General features: G+C 48.3%; 1 protein-coding gene across 3 annotated transcripts in view; it reads left to right on the plus strand.

Annotated features, from left to right (window-relative positions):
• STK32B (serine/threonine kinase 32B) overlaps window positions 1–26,587 on the plus strand; it is a 344,943-nt gene that overhangs the window by 261,351 nt on the left and 57,005 nt on the right. For all 3 annotated transcript variants that reach the window (XM_065877630.1, XM_065877631.1, XM_065877632.1), the window contains one exon: window positions 13,551–13,588. In XM_065877630.1, coding sequence (XP_065733702.1) covers window positions 13,551–13,588 — 38 coding nt within the window. The remainder of the gene's footprint in view (window positions 1–13,550; window positions 13,589–26,587) is intronic.

Consider the following 26,587-nt stretch of genomic DNA (forward strand, 5'->3'; position numbering starts at 1 on the left):
CTCTGAGCCGTGCAGATAGTGAGCATTCAGAGAGCTTTCAGGGGTCACCCCTGAGGTTAGGGACAAGGGAACACTGGTGGGGAGAAACCTCAGGATTCAGCCCTGAGCTAGGCCCCCTCCTTCCCGCCTCTGCTGGTCAGTGATAATGGTGAAGTTGAGAGTAACCGGTTAGCTGAGGTCCTGTAAATGGATATTCCTCTATTCCTTGTGAGATTGTTGGCACAGCTGGATTCAAACCCAGGTCTCCAAGATCTGTGGCACTAGCCTCTCTGCTCCCCCTGGGCGCTCCCTACCACGTTCCCTTTCTTCTCAGACCTTTCTCCAGGGTCCCCTTGGTTCCATCACTTGGTCCTCACTCTCTACAGCATCCTTTAACTCCATTGGTCAGTCCACTCTCGGACATCTCATCCTTAATGCCGACTGCAGACACCCTTTCTGACCTCAGGGAGCCTGGTTCTTCCTGGACCTCTATTTCCCCATAATCATCTCCAGAGGGGGTAGATCATCCCCCCTTCCACCCAGAGGTCAGGAGGGTTCTCTCCTTTTCATATAATCCCATAAGAGGGTGTCATGAGCTGAATTGTGTCCCCCAAAATTCATATGTTGAAACCCTAACCCCTAGTACCTCAGAAGGTGGCAGTATTAGGAGATGGGGTCTTTAAAGAGATGACTGAGATTGATCATGTGGGCGGGCCCTAATGGAATATGATTGGCGTTCTTACAAGAAGGGGAGGATTAGGACATAGACATGAACAGAGAGACAGCCGTGTGAGTTCACAGCAAGAAGACGGCCATCTATAAGCCGAGGAGAAAGGCCCCAGAGGAAGTCACCCCTGCCCGCACCTTGATCTTGGACTTTTAGCCCCCAGGAATATGAGAAAATGAATTTCTGATTTTTAAGCCCTCCATCCTCCCTGCCCCATCTGTGGTATGTTGTTATGGCAGCCCAAGCAGACTAGACTGAAGGCTAACAGTCCCTCTGGTGCATCCTTGGGGCCTCGAGCAAGTACAACCCCTAGATCCCAGCCCCGCCTAAAGCCAGCTACCTGAGGTCATTTCCTCCAAGGAGGCAGGGCACAGGTATTCTCCTCCTTGTGCACGTGATGAATTAGGATCTTTGTGGAGGGGACTCCATTACTAAGAACAGTGAGGATCATGGCCCAGGGGCTGCTGGCATCAGTATTGCCAGGATTACAGCTGGAGCCACCATTGTCTGAGACAGGACGTGATGAAAGCGTGCACATGTGAGGCTGCCGGAATCTCAGGGCCACATCCAGTGCACAGGGCATCTGCCAAGCCCACTGCTTCTTTCCTGGGGACAATTTAATATGTTTATTATTCTGGTGAAGCTGCCCCTAACCAGACCTATCCTGCAGCTGGCTGAGAGCTATTTCATTATCTCTTCACTCAACAGATAAAAAAGAAAATGGAACACAGTGGGCTGCATCAGAGCAACCCCTTATTCTTAATCCAGAGTCCTCGCTTCCCTCCCAGCCCCACTCCCAAACTTCTCCAGTGCTGCCCAGAGAAACACAAAAGGCCAAACTCCTGTGCTGAAATTACGCTATGAAATAGAAGGGTGTTGCTTGGGAGACATACAGGAACTGTCCTAATGCCCTAATTTTGTGAATAGATGTTATGTAGAGAAAAGCCTCATGTTTAAGCTGAGGATGACTTTACAGGAATCCTGTCCCAGCCCCTCTCCCTCTCTGTGTGTGTATACAGGGACTTAAACTCTCTGTTTTAGCTTCCTCCTCCATCAAATGGGAATAACTGTCCTTCCAGAGGGGTCGTTGGAAAGATTAATTAAGATAAAGGATGTAAAGTTACAGCACTTTGTGGCAATGGAAACTTGGGAAATCATCAGTTCCTTCCACAGTGTATTCGGAGCTTACTATGTGCCAGGCACTGCTCTCTCCTTGAAACAGAGTGGACAAAACTCAGGCAGGTTCTTAACTCTCTTGGAGATTACGCTCCAATAGGGAGAGACAAGGAGTGACAAGAAAACAGGTGACACATGTAGTCATTCACACCGTGTTACGGTTGCGCAGATGTATCCTGGGTGACAGGACAGAGAGCTGGGGGGCAGGGTAGGCCAGTGGGGATGATGATGGTGATGGTGACATCAGTGGTGGTGACAGTGGTGCTGGTGACGATGACGACAATGGTGATGACGATGGTGATGATGGCACAACGACCTTTGTACCGTGAGCACGCTGCTTGACTTCTCTGAGTCTGCAGAATAAGCTAAGAATTACATGATTAGAGGTAAAAGCAGGACTAGCCGCATAATTACAGGGGTCCAGTACAAAATGAACATGCAGGGCCCCCCGCCCCCACCGTTCAGATCTTATTAAGCTTCCCTCTCAGCTGTGTCTTGCTTTCCCTCGGGTGGAAGGAACAGAGGGAGATGTGACAGAGGGCCCCTCAGTCCCTGTCTGTGGTCTTCCTCCTGAGGCTGCCCCAAGATGTTAATTCTCAGCAACTTGCAGCAAAAAGACCCCAGCTTTCCATCCTGGTCTCAGTTCTGCTGCTTTCCGTGGCACTTCCCTTCTCCAAACCAAGATTTATTTATAATTAAGCAATTAAAATTTTTTGACGTATTAACTGAGACCTCACAACAAGCCTAGGCTAATTCTTTTGTTTACATCATTGCACTGAATCCTCAGAACAACCCTTGGAGGTGGACGTGATGATTATCCCACTTTACAGATAAGGAAACTGAGTCTCAGCAAGGTTACAAGACCCAGGGCTAGTTTGTTTCAGATACACTTAAGGTCCCAGGCTGGGACTCGGTGACTCTTACACATTTTGGCAGCGTGCTCCCTTGGATGAAATATCAGAGAGATTGGGCCCTAAAAATAGCAACTCTTTAAAATATTAATTCACTGTAATGCTTCACGTAGACTCTACTTTCTAACCAGGCCTCCCTCATTCCTAGAAAAATCAGAGAAGGGAAATCCCTCCTTCTGTGGTTCCAATCTGGGCCCTGCCATCAGCCTTGGGTGGGTGGGTGTGAGGGGCTGTTTTCTTCTTCCCTTTGCCGGCTGATCAGTACCTGCCGTGTCTGGTTGCTTTAGAACCCACTAAAATAGAGCCTCCTCTGTTCACTTCTGCACACAGATCCACGCTGTGAGTCAAAAGGTGATTCTCCCCTCTCCCCATCCCCCCATCACGCCGATCAAACTGAGCGGGCCTGCCCCTAAGGGGACCCACGGGACTCAGCAGCTATAACACAATCCTCCTAACTTATTCCTAAAGGGATCAGAGCCCATCACCCGGGCCCCACGTTTTAGTGAAAGACGTCTACACGCCAGGATTGGAGACTAAGAATTCTGGGCAATTCTTCTCCTGAATTCAGCCTCCCATTGTGAACCAACTCAGATATCTGTCTTGCCCCTTAAGCAGAGCAGGCCTCTCAAACCCCAAGAGGCATCAAAATCCCACTGGAGCTTGTCAAAATGCAGGTTTCCAGGCCTGGCTCACAGAATCTGAGGCTGTGGCTGGTCTAGGGTGGGGCCTGAGTTGCTGTATTACTCAAAGAACCCTAGTTTCTGGAGCTGGAAGACTGTGGACCAACCCTGAGAAACAGATGAAGAGGAATCACGGGGGCAGGTAGTCCTGAATGCTGGACCTTTACCCACTCAAGTATCCAAACACCTGTTTACTGAGTGTGTTCTTTATGGCAGATAGCGTTCTAGGTCCTGGTGGTAGAGCAATGGGGGGAATCATCTCTGCCGTCATGGGGTTTATAGCCCAGTCTGGAGAGGGAGACCACGAAAACAAGTCAGTACGTAAAATGTCAGGTGGTGAGGAAGCCGAGAGAGAGGTAAACAGTGGTCTGGAGGGAGGGGGTAGGAGGAAGGTAGTAGAAGCGGGAAAACAAATTCTTGGCGATAGAAAGGGCACTGGCCATGGCGAAAGATCAAGCCAGACCTGATCGCAGATTTATAAGGACGTATTTGTAAGTTAGCGCAAGTCACTGAACCTTTCCGAGACTCATTTGCCTTGTCTGTAAAAAGGGAGGGAGAAACAAAATTATTTCCTAGCTCCTTTTTAGCTATTCAATACCTTTCTCACTGACTCAGGAAGATCCAGGCAGTTAAGAAGGTTACAATAGTCAGGAAAGCAAAATTCAGACCCCAGCCCTGAGGCTAACTTACCGATTGACCCAAGGAAATGACTCACCTCTCCTGAACGTCAGTCTGTTGGTCTGGAAAATGACAGGTTATTCCTGAGGGTGGTCAGGCGTCCTCCTGCCCAGTGTTCTTAGATTCCAGTAGGAATCACGTGAATAGAAGAAGACCTTGACGTGGAGTCTCTTTGCAGTGTTTTCCTCAGAAAGTAGGATTAAGAACATGAGGCCTATGTCTGAGCATCTTAATGGAAAAGCAAAGAACTGGGAGCTGTGGGAGGGACCACGGAGCTCCTGAAGAGTCACAGCACTTCTTAGGCTCCGCCACGTGGAACCCACCACGATTACTGAATCCAAGAGGGAAATGCAGGACCGAATGACTGTGGCAGTTTGCAAGCTGCCAGAACTGAGTGAAGTAAAGCGAGAGCTAAGCCGTGGTCTCTGGGGAAGCCGGGAGAGTTGGGGGGGATCCCCTGCCTGGACCACGCCCTGCCAGGACCTGACACTAATTGGCCTGGTTCTCCCTCGGGACCTTTGGACTCAGACGTTAGGGTTCTGGCCAACATTTACCCAGTGCCTTGGGACAAGTTTATAGATGTAGAAACTTAATCAATAGTTGTCAAAAGCCCAGTCTGTGCGCAGCACCACGCCAGGTTGCTGATCTAGAGGTGGGCCCTGCTTCGATGGAACCCAGAGCCTATTGGGAAAGAAGAACATCATTCATATAATCACTCACACATACACGCTGGCTGTGGTCACAGCCAGCGAAGTTCAGGGAAGAAGAAAATGCAGGACAGTGACCGGGACCATCCAGGACTTCAAGGAGAGCTTCTCAGAGGCAGTGGCGGCTGAGCAAGGGCAACCAGATGCGAGGGGCTGACCAGGAAGCGATTGGAGAGCTCCAGGCCAGGGAACAGCGTGCGCACGGACACGAGGACTGGGTGTCTGCCCCACCCAGGAAATGGAAAGCGCATTGGGCATCAGGAGAGCTGGGTTCCAATCCCTCTGCTGCCACTTTTAACTCTGACCGTGGGAAGTCACTTCACCTCTCTAAGGCTTCAGCTTCCTTGTCCATGAAAAGAAGGTAATGCTTGTCCCACAGAGCATTCATGTGGGTTAAACGAATTACAGTATGGGAAGGGGTTTTGTGAACTGTACAACTGTGTACATGTGAAGGATGGTCATAATCATTTTCAGGGTCGGCTCTTCCATCTCCTTTTCTGCCCCATACTGTTCCCTCTAAACTCCCTGCTAAGTAGGGGTGGGTCAAAGTGGGGGAAAGGGTCACCATTTTTGGAGCACCTACTCTATGCTAGGAACTGAGCTAGGTCCTTTACATTCATTATTTCATTTCATCCCCATTTTACAGATGAGGAAAACTGAGACCCAGGCAGGCGTAGAGTTCATGTGTGAAGGGCTTTAAAGCTTTATCTACCATCACAGGCTGTCTTGCGGTCCCTGCAGGGCGTGGGCAAGCACCCTACCCTTCTTACACACTTTTATTGTTTTCCATATGCTGTGCAGTGGCGCTTAACTTGAGGAGTTCACAGACTGACTCATGGACAGACCTTTGTAATTTAGTGTTCCTAGAGCAACTAGAAAGAAATAAAACTGGGCTAGGTGGGTCTGCGTGGGCTTCACGGACCCTTCCTGACCTGCCTGGAAAGGCGACGCCCTCATGGTGTCTAGGGCAGTGTGTTGTTGGCCTCACCCATCCATGAGGTATACTTGGCAATTAGCCGAATGCAGTTTACACCCAGGCCCCGTGGAGTGGCATAGCCGATTGAATGCAATGAATCAATGTCAACCATGCTGATGCTTGTTCTTTGCAGGATGAAAGAAAAACCAACAAGCCCCAAGCATGGCTTGACAAGATGCACTTTCCCTCCCGAAGGCTAAAGGGAGAGGAAAGTGATTTGAGTTGCAACAAGAGGTTTTAAGCCAGATGTAAGAAAGAACTGACTCACCAGGCTGTGTGTACATTTAAGAAATTGTTTCCATACCTTTAAATCAAGACCTGGGTCTCTGACTGGTACATCCAGGCTCTACCATGAACTCTGTGACCTGGAGAAAATGTTTAACTGCTCTCAGCTGCAGTCTTGTTGTCCAGTAAAATAAGGATAATAATATTACCTACCTGTGTTAGTTTGCTCGGGCTGCATACAAAGTACCACAGACTCGGTAGCTTAAATAACAGAAGTTTATTTGCTTATAATTCTGGGGGCAGGAAGTTCAAAGTCAGTGTGTTAACAGGGTTTCTTCTGAGCCCTCTCTTCTTGTAGACCAGCACCTTCTCCCTGTGTCCTCACATGGTCATCCCTGTCTGTATGTACAGCAGAAATTAACACAACATTGTAAATCAACTATACTTCAATACAATAAATTTTAAAAAATAATAAACACTTTTCCAGGAATGGGCCTGAGGCCTGTGACAGCTGTGCCTTATTCTGAAATTGTGTCCTCATGACTCTTCCGGGCTCCCCTTTCCCTCTTTTTGTACAAGTACAGTGGTAGTGGTTGCTAGTTTGCTTTGATGCCCTTGATGGTTTTCAAAGTTGACAGCCACATCTCAGCATTCACTTTTTATTTTTGAGATTATGTTAGAATATGGAATCCCAGACACCGGCCACCAGCACTGTGGGTACCAGAGGGCAATTAAGGGAATTTGTGTAAGAAGGGACAGATGTATGTTTTGTAAAGCCATTCGGGTCATATTAAAAAAGAAATACAACCTTGTATGTGGGTGTTGTAATAAAGAAACATATCCTGAAATCCAAGTAACATAATTTTGCTGACCAAATATCATATGTATTACAGCCACGCTCCTGGAATTATGAGATTCATTTTTTTCTTGAGTATTTCCCCCAGGTAGAGAACACTGATCTAGAGGCAAGTTGAGAATGGGTCTTGTCTGCTGACATGTGACCTTTGACCCTCTGTAAATACTTCTTTCTTCATCAATAAAATAGGAGTAGTGAGTGATACCTGCCTCTAGAGTTGTGTCAGAATTGAGCGGGGTGACACAGAAGGTGATGCCACAGCACCTGATCCAGAGAAGCCACACTCCTTGTGAAACCCACGTGACCTGCCCACGTGGTGCCCAACCCACAGTAGGCTCTCCAGGAAGTGCAGCTGTGAGTAGTATCAGGACTTCTGTTAATGTGGGGGCATCGTGTTGGGGGCTGGGGGCCGTACATGGTCCCTGCCCTCCACAGGAGGCAGGAGAGAGACAGGAGAAAGAAGTGAAATCTAACCAGTAGCAACAATACGCGGTTTCAGAATCGGTACCCAGTTTCTGGAAGGACAGTCCACACCAATACGGTGAGAGATTCCAAAACGTGAGAACCAAGTTCATCAGCCTCCTGCCCCCCGTCGGCTTGCTGCTGGATGGGTGCCAGCTGGCCACAGAGCTCCACGGCCAAGGTGAATCCCACCCATTCAACCCTGGCTCAGTCACTGCATCCAGCCTCCCTCCCCAGTGCCCGTTCTGGTAGCTCATCCCCAAGACCGAAATGTCTTTGCTCCTTCTGTTACTAACAACAGGCATGCATCCTACAGGCCTGGCCCTTGGCTGGCTGCTCTCATAAAACCCCACCTACATCAAACGGAATCATCTAGTACCCAGCCAGCCTGGAGGAAAATCCCAGGTATTGCCTCCTAAGTCTAAAAACCTGAAGTTGGCTCCATAATCAAATAAAGCCCCTCATAAGTGGTCTCAACCCACCTGTCTAAACCTATCTCCCTCTACCCACCAACCTCTAACCCACCACTCCGGCACAACCAGTCTTCTCCAGCCTCAGAGCTGGCTATCCTTCCTCCTGTCCCCAGTCCTGCCTGTAATGCCTTACATGTAACTCCTTGGACAGCAGTGAGGAACTACAGAAGTTTCTGGATGACACGACTGAAACTATCGAATTTGCATTTCAGAACACGATAAAGATAAGCTCCTGTAATAGATAGGATGTAGGTTTAGGTGCTTTAACAATGGGCAAAAAAAACCCGACTAAAACAAAACAATCCTCACCGTAAGTACGTGGAGTATGTGTTATTTTCCAGTTTACAGCTGAGGAAACTGAGGCTCGCCCTGGGCATTGTGCCAGGACCTCAGGGCCAGCAAAGTCGGGACTGGAATGGGACCGCTGTGTGTCCACCTCCTCCTGCATCACTTCTGTAATGTCCGTTGCGGAGCACAGGCTCCGGACGCGCAGGCTCAGCGGGCCCAGCCGCTCTGCGGCATGTGCGATCTTCCCGGACCGGGGCACGAACCCACGACCCCTGCATCGGCAGGCGGACTCTCAACCACTGCGCCACCAGGGAAGCCCCCTCCCTTTTTTTTTTGAATAGCCCAACTGACATTTTATGCTTTGTTTTATTTGGGGGTTAGGGGATAATTCAAAAGCAGAACCAGGTTTTATAGCCTCGCATGCACACTTTCTATCAAAGTGTCATTTTGCCCAGCTCTGAAATTATGGTCCTGTCCTCGGAAAACATTGTCGCAGACTTGCCCGTCCTCGCAATGCTTCTGATGCCCTTTCTGAACACACAGGCCCATTTTCAGCAGGATGACGTGCTTGGGCTGAGATATGATCAATGTGAAAAGTGGAACCGGAGGAAATGGTCCCGGAACCCACTAACCTAGAGGCTCTGATAAGATGCTTTGCCCATAAAATGTTATTCTTATTAAATCCCGAATGAATCAGGCTCCCGTCTCCTACGTGAAGCTTTGCAGGAGTCTGCCTGGTGAGTCTCCTCTGAAAGAGATCTAATTCACTTTGCTAAAAGTTCAAGAATCCACCCCTGAGGCCTCCCTAGCTCCTTTTAAAGAGCAGAGATAGGACCCTCATCGTTATTTATTTCAGCACTTCTTACACACTGGGAGCCCTGCTAAGCCTTGTGTGACAGCACCTCCGTGTACACGCCCAGCAACTGTCAGATAGGGACCGTCATTCCCATTTTCCGGATGAGGAGAGTGTGACTCAGAGTACGTTGCCCAAGACCATACAGCTATCATGACAGTTTTCTGTCGCTGTGGAACAAATTTCCACTAAATGAGCGGCTTAAAACAAACACACACTTGTATCTATGTATTTCCTCAGCGTTTCCACAGGTCAGGAGTCTGGCCACAGCTTAGCTGGCCCTTCTGCTCAGGGTGTCACAAAGCTTCGACCCCGGTGTCCACTGGACTGCACTCCTTTCTGGATCTTTCTGGATCTTTCCCAGGCTCTCCTGGTTGTTGGCAGAATTCAGTCCCTTGTGGCTACAGGAATGAAGTCCTCCTGTTTCCTTGCTGGCACTCTGCTCCTAGAGGTGCCCGCAGGTCCCTGCCATGTGGCCACTCCCACTCCAGACCGCCAGGACTCAGTCTGATAGCCTGTAATCATGGGAATGACCCCACCACCTTTGTCCTGTTCCCTAGGCTGGACAGATGTCACAGGTTAAACCATTCAACCTCCCAGCTTTCCGTGGACTCACCTGCACGATGAGAGCTTGCTCCCAGGTTGCGTCTAACTGACTGTTCCTTGTCATTCACATGTCAACCTAATGTCACGTCTTCTGAAAGTCCTTCCCTGACCACCTACCAAAAGCAGGTCTCTTTTCTAGACCCTGATTTGTTCTCTTCAGAGCACTTGTCTCAACTTGGGGTCTTGTCACTTATTCACCCCTGTCAGCCTCCTAGAAGCGAGCTCCATTTGCTGGGGCTGCCTTGTTCACTGTTGCAGCCCCAGTGACCATGGAAGGGATGCCCCCAAGATGCTTGAGGACCATTGACTCCCCTCCGTGCTAAGAGCTGACACAGAGGCATGTGTCAGACATTTAGTCCACACCACAAAGGAAGCCGAGGCACAGGGAGGTCACCCGGATAGCAGGAGAGGCGCCGGGGTGTCAGTCAGTCAGCTCCCAAGCCGGATTCGCCTGGGCAGGACACCCTCTTTCCTTGGAGCCATGGGGTCTAGTTGACCAAGCCACTGATATCTGTGCCCCTGTTTGGTCCTCATGATACGAGAGACCATGAATGGAGGCCTTTCAGAATGTGGACTCTGATGGATGGTGGGCCTATCCAAGGTCACACCGTGGTCAGTGGGGGAAGCTGGCTGCCACTTGACATGTACCCACCTCCTTCATTAGCTCTCTTTCTTCTCTGCCAGATGTGTAGCCTCCTGTGGGCTGCTACAGCAAATTATCACAGAATTGGTGGCTTAAAAAAAACGCAAATTCGTGACCTCACGGTTCTGGCCAGGACTGAAATTAAGGTGCCAGTGGGGTCAGCCTTCTCCAGAGGCTCCGGGGGAGAATCCTTTCCTTCCTCTTCCAGCTTCTGGGGGGTCCTGGTTCTCCTTGGCTTGTGGTGTCTGCCCGTGTCTTGACATGGCCTCTTCTCTGCTTTGTGTCTGTGTCCAAACCTCCATCTCTTTTCTAAGACGGCAGGCATTAGGACCCCCCAAACCCAGGATGATTTCATCTTTCCTTGAAACTGCAAAGGCCCTGTTTCAAAATAATATCACTTTCTGGGGTCCTAAGTAGACATGAATTCTGGGGGGGACACTCTTCACCCTACTACACAAGGTCACCTCTCCTTAGGTCGGCCACCACTGCCCCAACTTTTCTTGGCTCTGACACCCTGGTCCCCACTGGTCCGTGTGACTCCCTGGCCGGCCATTCCCTCTCCAGCTGCCCCAGTTCCATCCCCCCCAAGCTCCAGAGCAGTCTCCCTGCACCGTGGCTTCTGTGCCACCCCACCTGCGTGTCTCCCTCTCCCACTGATTCTGAGCTTCCAGAGGGAAGGGACTGTGTCCCCAGCTCTCTGCCCAGACCTGCCAGGAGGGAGCATTTGAGGGCTATCCCGGGAATGCCCTGGAAGGAAAAGGAAGAAGTCAGAGGAGGGAGTGAGGGATGAAGAAGGAAGAAAAGGAGCGGGGTGGGCAGAAAACCCCAAAACAGGGCAATTTCAGCATCAGCGGGGGCGGCAGCTCAGGCCAAGGACCTTGCAGCCCTTTTGGGCTCATGGTCTTGGTCCACAGCCAGCTCCTCCGAGATCCGCACACCCCAAACAAGGTCATCGCAGTTCTAGTGACACCTTAAAGAAAGGATGCTCTTGGGCTTCCCTGGTGGTGCAGTGGTTGAGAGTCCGCCTGCCGATGCAGGGGACACGGGTTCGTGCCCCGGTCCGGGAGGATCCCACATGCCGTGGAGCGGCTGGGCCTGTGAGCCATGGCCACTGGGCCTGCGCGTCTGGAGCCTGTGCTCCGCAACGGGAGAGGCCACAACAGTGAGAGGCCCGCGTACCGCGAAAAAAAAAAAAAAAGAAAGGATGCTCTTGAATATTTGCTGCTGTGTTTTCATTCTTGACAAGTATTTATTTTCCCTTCTCTCACCTCTTCTGGAGAACTCCTCCTGGGAGAGGCCCTAGACAGGGGCCAAGTGTCTGCTGATTTGAGCCACAAACACTTGACTCCAGGTCTTCCGTCTTTTGTTTTAATTGTGTGAGCTCTCTAGTTCATCCTCCCCCTGGGGACTCCCCTAACGACCAATCTCTGTTCACCAGGGACCTGTGTCTGTGAACTTGGCAGCTGGGGCTCCATTGGCTTAATGCTCATCAGTATTCACAAGTCACAATGCAAATGAAAATTTAAAGCTATGGTATGAGTGTATCTTTCTCCCCCATATTGTTACAAATAACCACGGTGTGTTTTCAGGTAGAATTGCTATTTGATAAACTCAGGAGCAATCGCTTTTTATTTTGAAGAAAGCTGTCATTAGTCTCAAAAGATTTGACATTTACTCTAAATGAGTGAGTGGGGCTTGCATTTCTGAAACCCACGGCTTTAATACAAAGCTTTGGAAAGTGTGTGCATGTTAATGATGGGTAAATCAGAGCTGAAGCTGTCCACTGAGTTTCTCCAAGGCTGTGTTTCTTTCACATTCATTCTTCCGTGTTTCCTGTGTGTTGACAAAGGTTCTTTTCCCCCTAAAACTCCACTCAGGGTCTTCTGATGAGTTCTTCTGAAATCCAACCTTGTCTTTTGTACTTCTGCGTTGTCTCTGCATCATCCGGTCTTAGCAAGAACCTGCTAAGTTGGTTTAGCCAGAATCCCCCACCCTCCCGACCTGATCATCTTCTGGTCATGTTGCTCATCCCCCGGGTGGTTTGATCCCCCTGGCCTGCCATCAGCAGGAATCCTGAACCCCCCTCACCTCTGATGTCTCCTCTTAGTAACTTTCCATCCACCGATCCCCACCTGCTCCTCGGCTACAAATCCCCACTTGTCCCCCTTGTGTTCAGAATCGAGCCCAGTTCTATGCGGAGGTGTCTTTTCCCCTTTGGTGATTGCAACTGAATAAAATCTGTCTTTACTGCTTTAACTACGGTCCTGGTTTTTCTTTGACTGTGTCTTCTGGTGACAGACGCCATGCTAGGGGTGCCGAAGTGAAGAAAGCAAAACCCCTGCCTTTGAAAAGCACAGCTTGGAGTTGGGAACCCTTTGCTATAATGATGACATAGAGCAGAATTTTCCAGAAACTCCCCAGCCGAGATTTCACTGCACATGGCCTTCTGTGTGCAAAAGGGATTGGCAAACTTCTGAAGGACCAGATAATAAATATTTTAGGCTTTGAGGGTCACATCAGTCTGCGTTGTACATTTCTTTTCATTTTTGCTTTGTGCATGTGTGTGTGTGTGTGTGTGTGTGTGTGTCTTGTTTTGTTTTTTACAATCTTTTAAAAATGTAAAAGCCCTTCTTAGCTCACAGACTGTACAAAAACCAGCTGATTGCTGGGTGTGATCTTTTAAGAAACTGAATTGACATCTTCAACCCTGATTTAATCATCATGAATGTGAATATACTTTCCAAAGCTCCATGTAAAAATCACAGATGTTAGAAATTCAAGCCCCATTCACTTCTTTATAATAAATGTCAAATCTTCTGAGATTGTACCAAAACTGGCAGAGGCTGTGCACAAGGATGACCAGGACAAGTTACTGAACCTCCCGGAGCCTCAGTTCCCAGGTCTATAGAGCAGAGACCATTACACCTGGGAGGTTTAGTACCTAGCAAGGTGGGAGGGCTAAATTCCATCAGGAAGGGTAAGTGTCTGTACCCACCAGTAGAGACCCTGTGCTCAGTGAGCAGTCATTCCTGGGACTCAAGAGGCCAGAAATCGTTAAGAATATTGAGGAGAAGAATGTTCACACAATAATCCACTTGCAGTTCCAGGAAAAGAAAAGGGAAGGAAGCAGGAACACGGGGCTCCACTATCGCAACACTCACTCTTCTGCTCCCTGTCTTAGCCCTCATGCCGGGGGAGAGACAGGCACTCTAGGTGTCGTCAGGCATTTATCCCCGGTTGTCATGTTTGTCACGTGCTCTTCCGCAGGCTCCAGAAATCACATTTTCAGCTTCTTTGTTTTCTCTTACAGAGACATCAAGCCAGACAACATACTGCTGGATGAACACGGTAAGCCGGTTATGAACGCTTTCTAGAGACTATTTCAGTGGGAACTTTGAGGCTCTGGGAATTTGGTCCTGGTCCTGGTGAGCTGGATTTTAGGGTCGACTAGAAAGCCTTCTTTTGTTTCAATCTTGGTGAATGAGCACCTGTGTAAATTTCTGGTCTGTGTCCTGCTGCGGTGAGTTAAGTCCAATGTATTTGATAGTTTCATATCTAAAGACATCACCGTTCCCGTCCTGGTGTGAGGACAACAGAGCAGAAATGGGAATGGGATACAAGGTTGGAAATCTCTGAGCCTCCCGGCACTGCTCTCCGACCTGTGAACCCGGGGCTTCAGGGATGTCACTCACCTCTCTAAGGCTCAATGTCATCTTCAGTAAAATGGGGAAAATGATACCCACCTTCCAGATTGTCATGGGGATCAAATGCGATAGGGTGTGCTTGGCAAGCTAGAAATCAGTAATCAGTAATCCTCTAAGCCTTCCCTCATCCAGGCTTCTCAAGCTTTTATGTGTGTACGGAGTGTGGGCATCTTCTTAAACTGATTCAGTGGAGTGAGGTGGACCTGGGATTCTACATTTATAACAGCTCCCAGTTGAGGCTGACACGGCTGGTCCATGGAGAAGCCTCCATGTCAGCGGCTCTCCAACTCTGGTCTTATCGGAATCCCCTGGGGGACTTGGTAAGAATCAGAGGCCAGACCCTGTCCTGTTTAGAGAACCTGGGCCTCTGTGTTCTGAGTCAGTCCCAGGGATGTGGTGCCCAGTCAAGTCAGGACAAGTCCAGGGCACAGCCCAGCAATGACCGACAGTCTCCTGCAGTCTGTGCCAAAGGCAACTTTGCAGCCAACCATCATGGCAGCCTTGGAGACAAAATTCCCCGATGTTGCTTCAGGAACTCATCTCCCAAGGGCTTTCGGGGCTGTGGGCTGGAGTGAGCAGGTGGGGATTTTTCTGCCGTGCTGCTGAATCTTTCAGGGATGAGTCTGCCGTCTCATCTACACGGCTCCTCTGACCTACCTCCCCCACTCCCTCCCGCAGGCTGGGGCTGTGGCTCCAGCCCGAAGCCCCTCTAGGACTTGTGCGTGTCACCAGTGTGTCTCAGGGAATCCTGCCTCGTTGTATAAACCCCTTGGTACTGGGATACAGAGTGGGAGTGGTGGATGGGACCATCTGGGCTCCAGTCTCCTGCCAGAGGCTGAAACCAGCCCAAATGCTTTGGGGCAGAGAGGTGAAATCCCTGTGCTCCCGAATGGAAGGTCAAGGATGACCTTAGGTGGCCAGGGGGAAACTGAGCAGAGCTGAGGCTGCAAATCAATGTCCCCAGTTTGTATCTAAAAGGCAGGAACCCCAGACCTGGGTCTCAGCTGGTCCCCCAACTAGCTGTGTGTCTTCAGGCAAGTTGCAAAACAAGTAATACCGCCTTGCAGGGTGGCAGAGGTCTAAGACAAGATGGGGAGGATGAGCCACTGTCCCAGCACCAGGACATAAAGGTGCTCGGGAGGGCTTGTATTAGCTTATAGCTCTCAGCCTCTCCTGTCCTTTCTCTGCTCAGATCACAGAAGCAGGTGAGGTGGAGGGAGAAGAGGCACAGGCTGGGTGATGCAGGACCCCTGGCAGGGCTGTCCTGGAAACCAGGGGTGTGGAGGGCAGGGTTCTGGCTGGGATCCTCACAGCCCCAGCCTAGAGACTTGAGAGAGACTTTTGGACAAAGACCTTTCAGGCCCTGGGCAGCTTTCCAGAAGCAAAATCAAGGCAGGAACGCCAAGCAGTAGGAATAATTCAGCCGTTTCCTCTAGGATGAAATGAGACTCAGCAAGCCTGTGGGGTTACCCAGGGCCTGCCTGATGCCGTAGTTCCTGCCCGATGCTACAGCCTCGGGTCAGAGCTCACACAGCCTTCTCCGGGTTCCCTCGTTCCTGGGCTCCTGGATCTCCGTCCATCCCTTCCTACCTCCCCCTCTGTGCTCGTCCTCACCTCTCCCCCTCAGCCCTTTCCCACTTTCCTCCCAGATCTCCCCATCCTTCCCCACCTCCCGCATGCCTTACACAGTGTCCTGACCCTGCCCTCTGGCTTTGCAGCATTCCACACACTCCCCAAGGATTCGAACCCTCCTCTCTCTTCTCTAAGCTCCTTTTTCATCAAGCTTGCTGTCGAGACAGAGCACTGAACACTATTTCATACTAAGATGTGAATGGCTGATACCCACCCCTCCGTCAGCTTTAGCATCCAGTGAGTGCCTTTTGGGGCAGTGCAGAAGGAAAATCAGGAGCAGAGGATTCTCAAAAAACACAAATCTTCTCCCCTAGGAGAGAAGGACAAGAGAGGAGACTGTGGCTATGTTTTTCCTTCCCCTGATTTATGACAGGAGATAGATGCTCATCAGCTTTTCTTTCTTTTTTTCTTACTTAGTCATTGTTGCCTTTTTCCCCCCTCCAGCTGTATTGAGGTGTGATTGGCAAATAAAAACTGTATATGTTTAGGTTGTACAATGTGATTTTTTAAAGGTGTACAACATGATGATTTAATACACATATACATTGTGAAATTAACAACACAAGGTAATGAACGTATCCAGCACCTCTTAAGGTTACGTTCTTATTGTGTGAGTGGTGAGAACATTTACATCTACCCTCTTAGCAAATTTCAACCACACAATACAGTATTATTAACTACTGTCACCATGCTGTACATTAGATCTCCTTACCCTGTTGTTAAATGCATTAAAAAAAAAAACAGCTTACAAAACAGATAGCTATGTGTTTCTATTTAAAGAGTTTGCTGATTGACCTCATTAAGTGTTTTCTCAGAGAACAAGTTGGTTGCTGTGTTTACAGTGAGTTATAAGCATAATTAAATAAATGCATTCATATTTTATTCAAAATGTTCAAGATCTGCTGGTTATATAAAATCCAGCAGCGTCTCTGCTCCCCTCTGCTTCCTGATCTTTCAGACTGGTTTTATCTCCTAGAATGGACGCTAATTCTACTCTGAGATTTGGGGTCTCTTGGCTAGCAGCAAAAGCAGAGGGAGACTGTACCTGGAGGTAAAATGAAGTTGAAGGAGGATGTAGCATCATAGCACAGCGTGAGAGGAAGAGTTGAGAGTGCTTTAGGGCTGAGGGCAAAGTGCTCTAGGAAATGGGGAATTTAAAACTGTAGAGGGAAGGGGAAGGGATTGCATTCATTTTCTGTTGGTACAATAATGCTGGGGGGTGATGGATAACCACATGAACTCAATGGCATAAACAAGAAACATCCAGTTAGCTCACAGGCCTGTGGGGTTAAGCTCTTGTAGGCAGGGCTTGCTCCTAAGACTGAGGTCCTGCAGGGTCAGCCAGGCAGCTACGGTGAGGTTGGCTGTGCTCACTCCCATGTCTGGGGGTCGCCTGGCTGCCAGCTGGTACACCGTGACCTTGGCTCATTGACTGGGCAAGTCGGCCCAGCTCCTCATGGCTCACCTTCTGGCAGGCCAGCCCTGTGTGATCTCGCGTGGCCATAGCAGAAACAGAGGCAGGGAAAGCCCAGTCACTTAAGCCACCACCTGCATCACATTTGCTGCCACCCCAGTGGGCAAAGCAACTCACAAGACCCAACCGGGTCGGGGTTGAGCACTGCCAAATGACATGGCGAAAGGAAGGATACAGAGGAGGAGGAAGTGCGGAGATTAACGCAGTCATCCAGCAGATGGGCAGGTGGGGGGCTGGCCTTTAACACGTGGGAGCTTGACGTCCCCCAAAATGAGCAAAGAGCCGGGAGTCAGAGACAGAAGGGCAGTGCCTGCGTTTTGCCCTGAGTGTCTACTGAGGACCCTTGGTCAAAAGGTACTGACCATATACTGTCAGCTTTCTTATCTGGAGTTTCACATTCTCGAATTGAACCAACCTCAGATGGCAAACATTCAGGGAAAAAAACTCCAGAAAGTTCCAAAAAGCAAAACTTGAATTTGCTGCTAGCTGACAACTATTTACATAACATACGCATTGTACTTACAACTATTTACATAGCATTTACATTGTATGAGGTATCTATAAGTAAAAAGAAAAAAAGTATATGGAAGGGTGTGCCCAGGTTATATGTAAATTGTACACCATTTTATACATGGGACTTGAGCATCCAAAGATTTGGGTATCAGTGGGGGTCCTGGAACCAATCCCCTGCAGATACTGAGGGACAACTGTAGCTCTGTCCTCTTCTGTATGCAGGAAAGTAATTCCTTCACTTTTGCAGACCTGCCATAAGCCAGGTGTTGTGACAGGCGACCCAAGGACACAGACCCCCTGTGGCCGAGGACATCGTGGTCTAGGGTGGCGCGTCTCAGCCACGGCTGCACGTCACCCAGGAACCGTAAAAGGTGCCAATGCCAAGGTCCCACCCGCAGAGGCACTCACTTGACTCATCTCGCAGGAGAAAGTGCTGGGCGGGGTGTGGCGGGGGCGGGGCGGGGGTGAACGTGGGGTTAAAGCTACCAGGTGGTAGCTTTAAGGTGTAGCCAGGGCTGAGGGAGGGACAGAAAAGTAAACAGGTGATTCTGACCCAGCAGGGTAAGTGCTGGGACTGGCAGGGGTGAGGCTGTGCAGGAGCAGAAGGGCAGTGAAGCTGGGGGAGGGGGAGGGGGAGGGGGAGGGAGGGCTTTTGCATCCTCCCTCCAGAGTGTGGGCACCAGAGCATTTGGGAGCAGAGCCTTCCAGAGGGCAAAGGAGAAAGCTCCACTGGCCAGAGGACAGCAGGCTGTGAGGTGTAGAACTCATTCTTTTCTCAGGGACCTCGGGATGGGCGCTTGGGGATCAGAAACCTCACCTGGACCTTTAGTAACAGGTGACACAGCAGCCATGCCAGCAGAATGAATCTGTTTTCTCATTGTATCCCTAAACACCCCAGCGCCAGGATCCAAACAGCCAGGGACAGCTCCTGTGCCCCAGAACCCCTGAGATCACTCAGACTAGCCAGTCCTAAGCCTGCTTGCCCTGCCTTACCTGTTCCTTCCCACAGAAACCACCAGAAAGGCTCTTGGCCACATTTCCTCCCTTCTCCCTCTGTCTCATGACTAACGCTAGTACTTCCCTGGGGGGACCCACATGGTGTGATGTGACCCCTCCTCTTAGGAGCTGTGAATAACAAACTATCTTTTCAATGGTAAGTGTCTCCTAATCTGAGGACTTCACTTCTAATTTTCTATTAACAGGCTCTATTTCAGAGCACTCATTCACTGGACTTATTTCAAAGAATTTACTCTCCATCTGTTGCTGACATATTTGTAAGCAAGTGTGATAAGTGTTCCCCAAAACGGCAGTGGCCAGCAGCAACACCCCCTTATCACTTGTCAAAACACTGTATGTGCTGTGACATCCCCCTCACCACCGAGACTCCAGGAAATTAACAAATCAGGCGTGTGTTGATTCTGAAGCCTCAGATGCAGGGATTGGAGCAGCTGAGATGGAAGTGGGAAAAGCCACCCAGGCAAATTGGGGGGGTGGGGGGTGGGCAGAGGTGTTTCTGCTAAGTCAGAGGGGCCAACAGTGCGTGTCATTATTCTAGACGAGTTTAAGGATAAAGCTTAGGAATGTGGCTTAAAGCTAGCCTGGAGTCCTTGGGAGGTTTGTAATGAGATTCTTTCTGAAGACTGCTGGGAATGGAAGTGTCTAGCACAGTGTGATGTCTTAAAGTCCTGAAGACCCAAAGCAGGAATCTCTGAGGACCCCCAATAAATAGCCCCCTGTATTAGTTTCCTAGGGGTGCTGGAACAAAGTCCCACAGATTTGAGAGGCAATAAACAGCAGAGATGTATTGTCTCCCAGTCCTGGAGACTAGGAACCCGAGGTCAAGGTGTCCGCAGGGCTGTGCTCCCTCTGAAGGTGACAGGGAAGGGTGTGTGTCATGTCTGTCTGCCAGCTTCTGGTTTGGAGACACGCATACTTCTTTGACTTGAGACAGTGTAACTCCAGACTTCAAATGGCATTCTCCTTCTGCTTCCTTTCTGCTTCCAAACCTTGCCTGAGTGCATTTAAAAGGCAGAAGCTAAATCTTGTCCAGACCCCTAGCTGCAAGAGGGTCAGGACATGTGGTTTTTCTCTCTTTCTGGTCCTTATAATACAGGAGGCAGGAAAGAATGGAGTGGAAAAGTATACTAGGTATCAAAATATAGTCTCTATCCCCGTGCCTCTCAGTCATTGCAAAGAGCAAATCATGGCTGAGAAAGTTTGTAAAAACCTCCCTGTAAACCTAATTCACTGTGATTAGCATGATTGCATAAAATTACATGCCAACACAGAGACGTGGAAGGGAAATGATTGATCAGGTAGCCATGGCTATGCTGCAGTAACTAATTAACCCAAAATCTCGTGACTTAACATTAAAAGCCACAGAAGTAGAGAAGAGGGGAAAGAAACTCAGAACTGTTGCGCCCTCTCAAAAGCCTTGGGGGAGGCGGTTTCCAAGCAGCATCATATCAAACAGGGTGTGAAGGCTGGGCAGGTTTTACGAAATCACAATATATCCCGGGTGAAGGCGTTGAAACTCGTCTTGGGTGGGACTTCCCCCGAATCTCAGCCTAGGAGCTCAAGAAATCCCACGCGTGTTGCATTTCTTGTACCCTGCTATTGCTTGTCCACCCCCGCACAGGGGGAGCAGGGAGCACACAGATTTTTTTGGTTTTTCGAAGATTTATTTATTTATTATTTATTTATTTTATTTAGTTTTGGCCGCGTCGGTCTTAGTTGCGGCACGCAGGACCTTCATTGTGGTGCGCGGGCTTCTCTCTGGTTGTGGCATGCGGGTTTTCTCTTCTCTACTTGTGGTGCACAGGCTCCAGGGTGTGTGGGCTCTGTAGCTGTGGTGCGTGGGGTCCAGAGCACGTGGGCCCTGTGGTTTGCAGCACACGGGCTCTCTAGTTGAGGCCCGCGAGTACAGTAGTTGAGGCGCGCGCGGGCTTAGTTGCCCTGCAGCCTGTAGAATCTTAGTTCCCTGACCAGGGATCGAACCAGCATCCCCTGCATTGGAAGGGGGACACTGGACAACCAGGGAAGTCCCACACAGATTGTTTTGAAAGTCCTTCTTTCCCATCCCATGTCCAAGATAGGGGAGGAGGTCAAATCAAATAGAACAGAAGAAAATCAGAGGGTCATTCGTTCTACATCCGGCAAAGGTGTGCCCCGAAACAGAGTCAATCTTTGGTTGAGGTAAAGCCAAATGAAGCCTGGATAAGCTGGTGCCCTGGAATTTGATTTGGCTTCTTCTTTCTTTCTTTCTTTTCTTCTTCCTTCCCTCCTTCCTTTTCCCTCTCCTCACCCCCACTCTCTTTCTGCCACTGTCCTACAGTACATTCACTGTCATCTCCATGAAGGCAACAGGAAACAGTGCCCAGGATGTGTGATCCTGAGGGAAGTATCACAGCCAGGGTAGCATCACACTGACATCTTGGAAGTACAGATATTATTAGCAGTGAGCATGTGAGCCTGTCATGGGTGGGGCAGTTGGGTCCACAGCAAGGTTCTCATCCTCTTGGGCATCCAGCTGCGTCTTTTCAGCAGCACTACTCTGGCCTCTGGCTTAGGCATGATGTAGACCCCGTAAACCAGCTAAGGTGGGGATAGATGTTCCCACGAGGCTTTACTCCAAATTCCAGGGAAACAAGGCAGAAAATAATGTGCGAGGAGATCATCTCTTACACATGGACCCCCCTGTCAGCCTAACTCCCAATCTAGTGCCCTCTGGTGGGCACTACCTTAGTACTCACTCCCAGGAATTCAGAGCCACGAATCCAATCTTGGCTTCCTGAGGACAGACCTAGAGAGAACTCACTCTGCAGTAAACAAAGCCTGCCGTTCGGTTGACTATCCCCTCCCAAGCAGACCCCATCTTTTCCTGGATTGTGGCCTTGTCGGTCCCAGTGAGAGCACTGCACTGCCCTCACTCATTTGGTGAATACCCACGCGGGTTTGGGGTTATTTCATTACAGGGGCTGAGAGGGGAGAAGGGAAGGGGGGTGGCATGGTGGAGCAGGAATAGACACTTGTGCAATGTAGGTGCAGAAGAAACAGATGAAAAGTCAGCAAAAGTCAGGAAGGCTTTGGATGTTTTCTCCTGGAATATACAGGGAAGATGCAGGAATCAGTCTTCGAAGTAGGAGTCCCTGTTACTGGTAATACTGAGAAGATTCTCTGCATTGCCAGTTATACCCCAATGAGGGGACTGTGGATGGGACTTTAGCCCCGTGTAATCTCCATCATCCCACCCCCCAGTTCCATGACACAGGTAACTGGCACATCCTTAGTGTCTGCAGTTTCAAGCCCCCACCACCCATATGCACAGGTAGGAGGTGCTCATTAAATGATTGCTAAGTGAATGAAGAAATGAGTGAGAATTTTTCCAAGTCACATGGATGTCAAGTACTTCTGTACTCGGAAAATAGCCCAAGTTACAGGTCCTCGTGGTGCCAATCCTGACACTGGCACCAGTGATTACAAAAACCATGGAGAGGGTGGCTGAGTCCCGTCAGCTGAGGTCCAGCTGAAAAAGTGACGTTGCTACAGTTTTAAAAGTCAAAAATTGAAATGTGAAGTGTTGTCAACTCCTGTAAATATCATGATAGCCTTAAGAAGTAAAGAATGAAAAAAGGTGATAGGATTGCCTACCATATTTCCTTCATTCAGTCTTTTGTTTGGTCAGTCGATCAGCCAGTCAACAAACACTTGATAAGTACCTTTTCCAGGTCAGGCCAGTGCTAAGGTACTGGGGACATAGAAATGAATGAGGGAGGATTCCTGGCCTTCCTCAAGGAGATGGACAAAGTGACAGATACAACATGGTGAATGCTAGCATGGGAATGACAGTAGAGGGGACTGTGGAGGTACGGGTCGGGGTCCAGAGGAGAAGCCTAAACTAGTCAGTCTGCCATGGATTAAATGTGTCTCCACCAAAATTCATGTTGAAGCCTTAACCCCCAGTGTGATGGTACTTGGAGTTGAGGCCTTTAGGAAGTAATGGGGTTTGGAAGAAGTCATAGGGTTGGAGCCCCCATGATGGGATTTGTGCCCTATACGGGGATGAAGGGACCAGAGCTCTCTCTCTCTCTCCACCATGTGAGGATACAGCAAGAAAGCTGTCATGTAAACTAGGAAGAAGACCTTCACCAAGAACCCTACCATGCTGGCACCCTGATCTTGGACTTCTGGCTTCCAGGACTGTGAAGAATAAATGCTTGATGTTTACACCACTCAGTCTGTGGTAATCTGTTTTAGCAGCCCAAGCCAACTAAGACACACACAACCCTCATGGTAGTGAGTCTCCTGTTAGTGGAAGCAAGCAAGCAAAGGTTAGATGTGCATCCAGCAGTAATATAACTCTCCAGCCAGGTTTTGAAGAATGAATGGAAATCTGCAAGGCAGAGGGGAGGAAAAAGCATTCCAAATGGTGTCAGAGTCTTGGAGGTGTGATGAATTTCCATGAGTTCAGAGAAAGGAGAGAAGCAGGGCTGGAGTTCAGGATTCATAAACAGGGCCGGGAGGATGATTATTGATTATTGATTCTCTCATTAAAACTTGTACTAACAGATCTCACACAGTATCCTGGGCTCCTTCTCTCCCTGAATTTTGAATGTTTTTAATTTACAGAAAACAAATAGCTGAAAAGTCAGTTCATATTTGCACATTTTGTAGTAAATTTCCATCCTCCTTAGAAGGAACTCGGAGACCTCATATGGCACTAATTTTCACTTTCCCACATCTTGACTCAACCGTTAAAGGAGACACACCGGGAAGTTACAGCTCATCAACTCACGCGGTACAGAAACCAGAAGTGGAATTCTGCTGTCTGGCGCTCCTGTTGGACGTGAATTCCCTGTAGACTGGTCGGCTTCAGAGTTGCCCCAGATCCTCCACCCCAGAAGGCTGGAAGGAAGTAAGGGCTGGTCTGTGAGACTCAGCTCTGAAGGGGGCAGCGTGGGGCGGAGGGAAATGCCCGCCCCGGAAGAGGCTGGAGACAAACAGCTTCCCACGTATCAGCTGCTGACCGTGGATGAGTCACTGGTCTCTGGAGCTTCAGGCTACTCTTCTGTAAAAAACAGGGTAGCCATACCCCCCTGATAAGAGTACTTAAGGATTAAATGCGCTTCAGCACCAGTTATGTACCAGTTACGCAACCCTAAACAACAGCAGCTTAAATAGATGGGGGATACATTGTTTTTCTCCCTCTTTATCAGTTTCCCTGCTTTGACTATTGCCACTACAATCCATACACAAGCCAAAGTGATTCTAAAGTGAGTTGGATTGTATCTCTCTTTCTCAAAACCCTCTCACTTGGAGTAAAAGCCATCTGAGCCCCTTTCCCACTTTCTCTCTCTGGCCCCCTCGCTGGTCCCTTGCAGGGCCTTTGTGCTGCCCATTCCCTCTGCCATCACACTCCTCCCCCAGAAGTCCAATGGCTTGCTGCCTCTCTTCTTTGGGTCTTTGCTCAAAGGTCATATTCTCAGTCCCTGTCTACCCTGTTTAATGCTTACAACTACCCTACAAGGTACTTATTAGTATTAGAAGAATCAGAGGCTTATAGAGTGGAATAACCTGCCCAAATCTCATGGTAAGTGGCTACATCAATTAGGACACCAGCCGTGTGTGGCAAAGAACAGGGAGCCCAACTCAAATAGTCCTAAGCAACAAAGGGTTTTTTTTAGCTTGTATAGCTGAAGCCCAGTGGAATGTGGCTTCAGGCAGGGTTCGCTCAGGCTTTGGCACCATTTCTCTGCCACCCTTGCAGCTCTGCCTTCTCCAAGGATAGGCTTCATCTTTAGCTTGTCTTTCTTTGTGGAAGCCAATGGCTTCTACAGTTCCTGGGGGGGCAGGAGCGTGGTTATATCCCCACATCACACTGGCCAAAGGCAGAGAATATCACTTTAGGTAGCTCCTGAAAAAAAAAGAAAGAAAACTCTCCATTTCCTGAATCCCTAGAAAATCATCTCCCCAGTTTTCATTGGCCCCAGTTGGTTCATATGCCCAACCCTGAGCCAACTGTTAGAGCCAAAGCGTGAGGTTAGCCTGGCTGGCTGCAGCTGGAGCCACATGCCTCATTCCACAGCCAGATGCGCAGGGATGAGTAATTGCTGAGATAAGGGGATGTGAGTGGCCACAAACAGCAGATGTCCCACACAGGAGCACAGCTGTTTGTTCTTGAGCAATCTGACTCTAAAGACTGTGTCCTTAACCACTGTGCTCTAAGCCCTTCAACCAGGGAAAGGACACCATCATTGTATGCAGATGATGTGCTTCTGTGCCTAGAAACACCAAAAGGCTCACTAGAAAAATTATCAAAATTAATAGCGGGTTGTGAAATTTAAGAGAGACATAATTGCTTTTCAAAGACTCACAAAATTTTTTTTAACGAAACAGAAGTAGTTTTCTCTTTGGTAAAAGTCTAATCTCTCCTCCATTGACATTTACTGTGACCCAAGCTGCTTCTACTTTGTTGCTCCTCATCTGTGTGGCCCAAAATATCCCCCCAAGTCCACATAACAGGTGACAGAATGCGGGGCGGGGGGTAGTGGAGGGAAGGAGGGAATTCTCATTCCCTTTAAGGAAATATCCTGAAAGTTGCAAATATCATTCTGTTCATATCCCATTGGTCAGAACCTTGTCACATGACCAGCTGCAAGGGGATCTGGGAAATATAGTCTTTAACTGGGTGAGCATGAACGCAGTTAAAAATTCTATTACTACCTAGAAGGGGAGATAGGATATTGGGAGATAATTTCTTGTACTATGGATGATTAATAGAGTAGCAAAATAGGAGATAAATAAGCAAAACTTAAGAGCTTTTTATTGTACTAAAAATGACTAGGTATAAAAAGGAAAGGAAAATATTTTCATTCAAAATGGTGACCAAAACTATATAATATCTAGGAATAAATTTATCCAGGGAGTTACAAGGTCTAAATGAAGAGAACACTAAACATACACTGAAGGAATAAAGCTGAATGAAAGACAGAGCATGACCTTGGGTGGATTACATGTCCACACTTCTCACATGAATGCATAACTTAGTGTAATTCCTATCAAAATCTTAATGGGAGTATCTCCTAAAACTAGACAGAATTCATCTCCAAAAATAAACATTTGAGAATAAATGTTCTTTTCTGTGTTTCCAAGAAAACATGGAAAAGAAACAATCATGAGGGTGACCGCTCTCATCTAATTTTACAATGGGCTACAAATCTATTGTAATGAAATGAGTATAATTCTGGTCCAGCAATAAACAATAGGTCAGTACAACAGAAGAAGAATCCATATGCAAATCCACATATATGTGTGACTTGATGTAAAATGAAGGTCACATTACAAGTTATTGGAAAAGGATGACATTTTCAATAAATGTTGAAACAAATAGCTATCTACTTGGAAGAAATAAAATCAGAAACTATATCATACCATATAGAAAAATATAATCCATATGGTTGGGAGATTTAAATATTGATATAAAATATAAATTATATATATATATTATAAGAAAATATATAAAATCTTAGGGGTAGAGTAGGTTTCTGGAAACTGGAAAGTTATAAGTAAAATAATACTCAGAAACTATAAAAATAATATATTGTTTGAATTCTTTAAACTTTCATATGGAAGAGATACTATAAAGTCAAAAGAAAAGCAATAATCTAGAAGATGATATTTGCAGTAGTTGGACCAGAGAAAAGGGTAAATGTATTGAATAGTCAAGGATCTCTGACTGAAAATTGACCAACATTCTAGATAGGCAGTTCGCAGAGATACTGGTCATGTGAAAACTATGCAGCCGCATCAGCGCTGAAATAACCTTTCTCATCATCTGATAATAGCCAATAAGTAAAATTATTGATAACAGTGAGTGCTAGTAAAAGTGCAGAGAAATACACACTCATATTCTGTTTATAGTACCATAAATTGTAAGTTTTGGGAACATAAAATGCATACCCTTTAACTCCACGCTTCCACTTCTGGGAGTTTCTCCAGTCAAAGTAAAAGTATCAATATGTAAAG

This window comes from Phocoena phocoena, chromosome 5 (assembly GCF_963924675.1).
Source record: "Phocoena phocoena chromosome 5, mPhoPho1.1, whole genome shotgun sequence".
In the NCBI taxonomy this organism is placed as follows: Eukaryota; Metazoa; Chordata; class Mammalia; order Artiodactyla; family Phocoenidae; genus Phocoena; species Phocoena phocoena.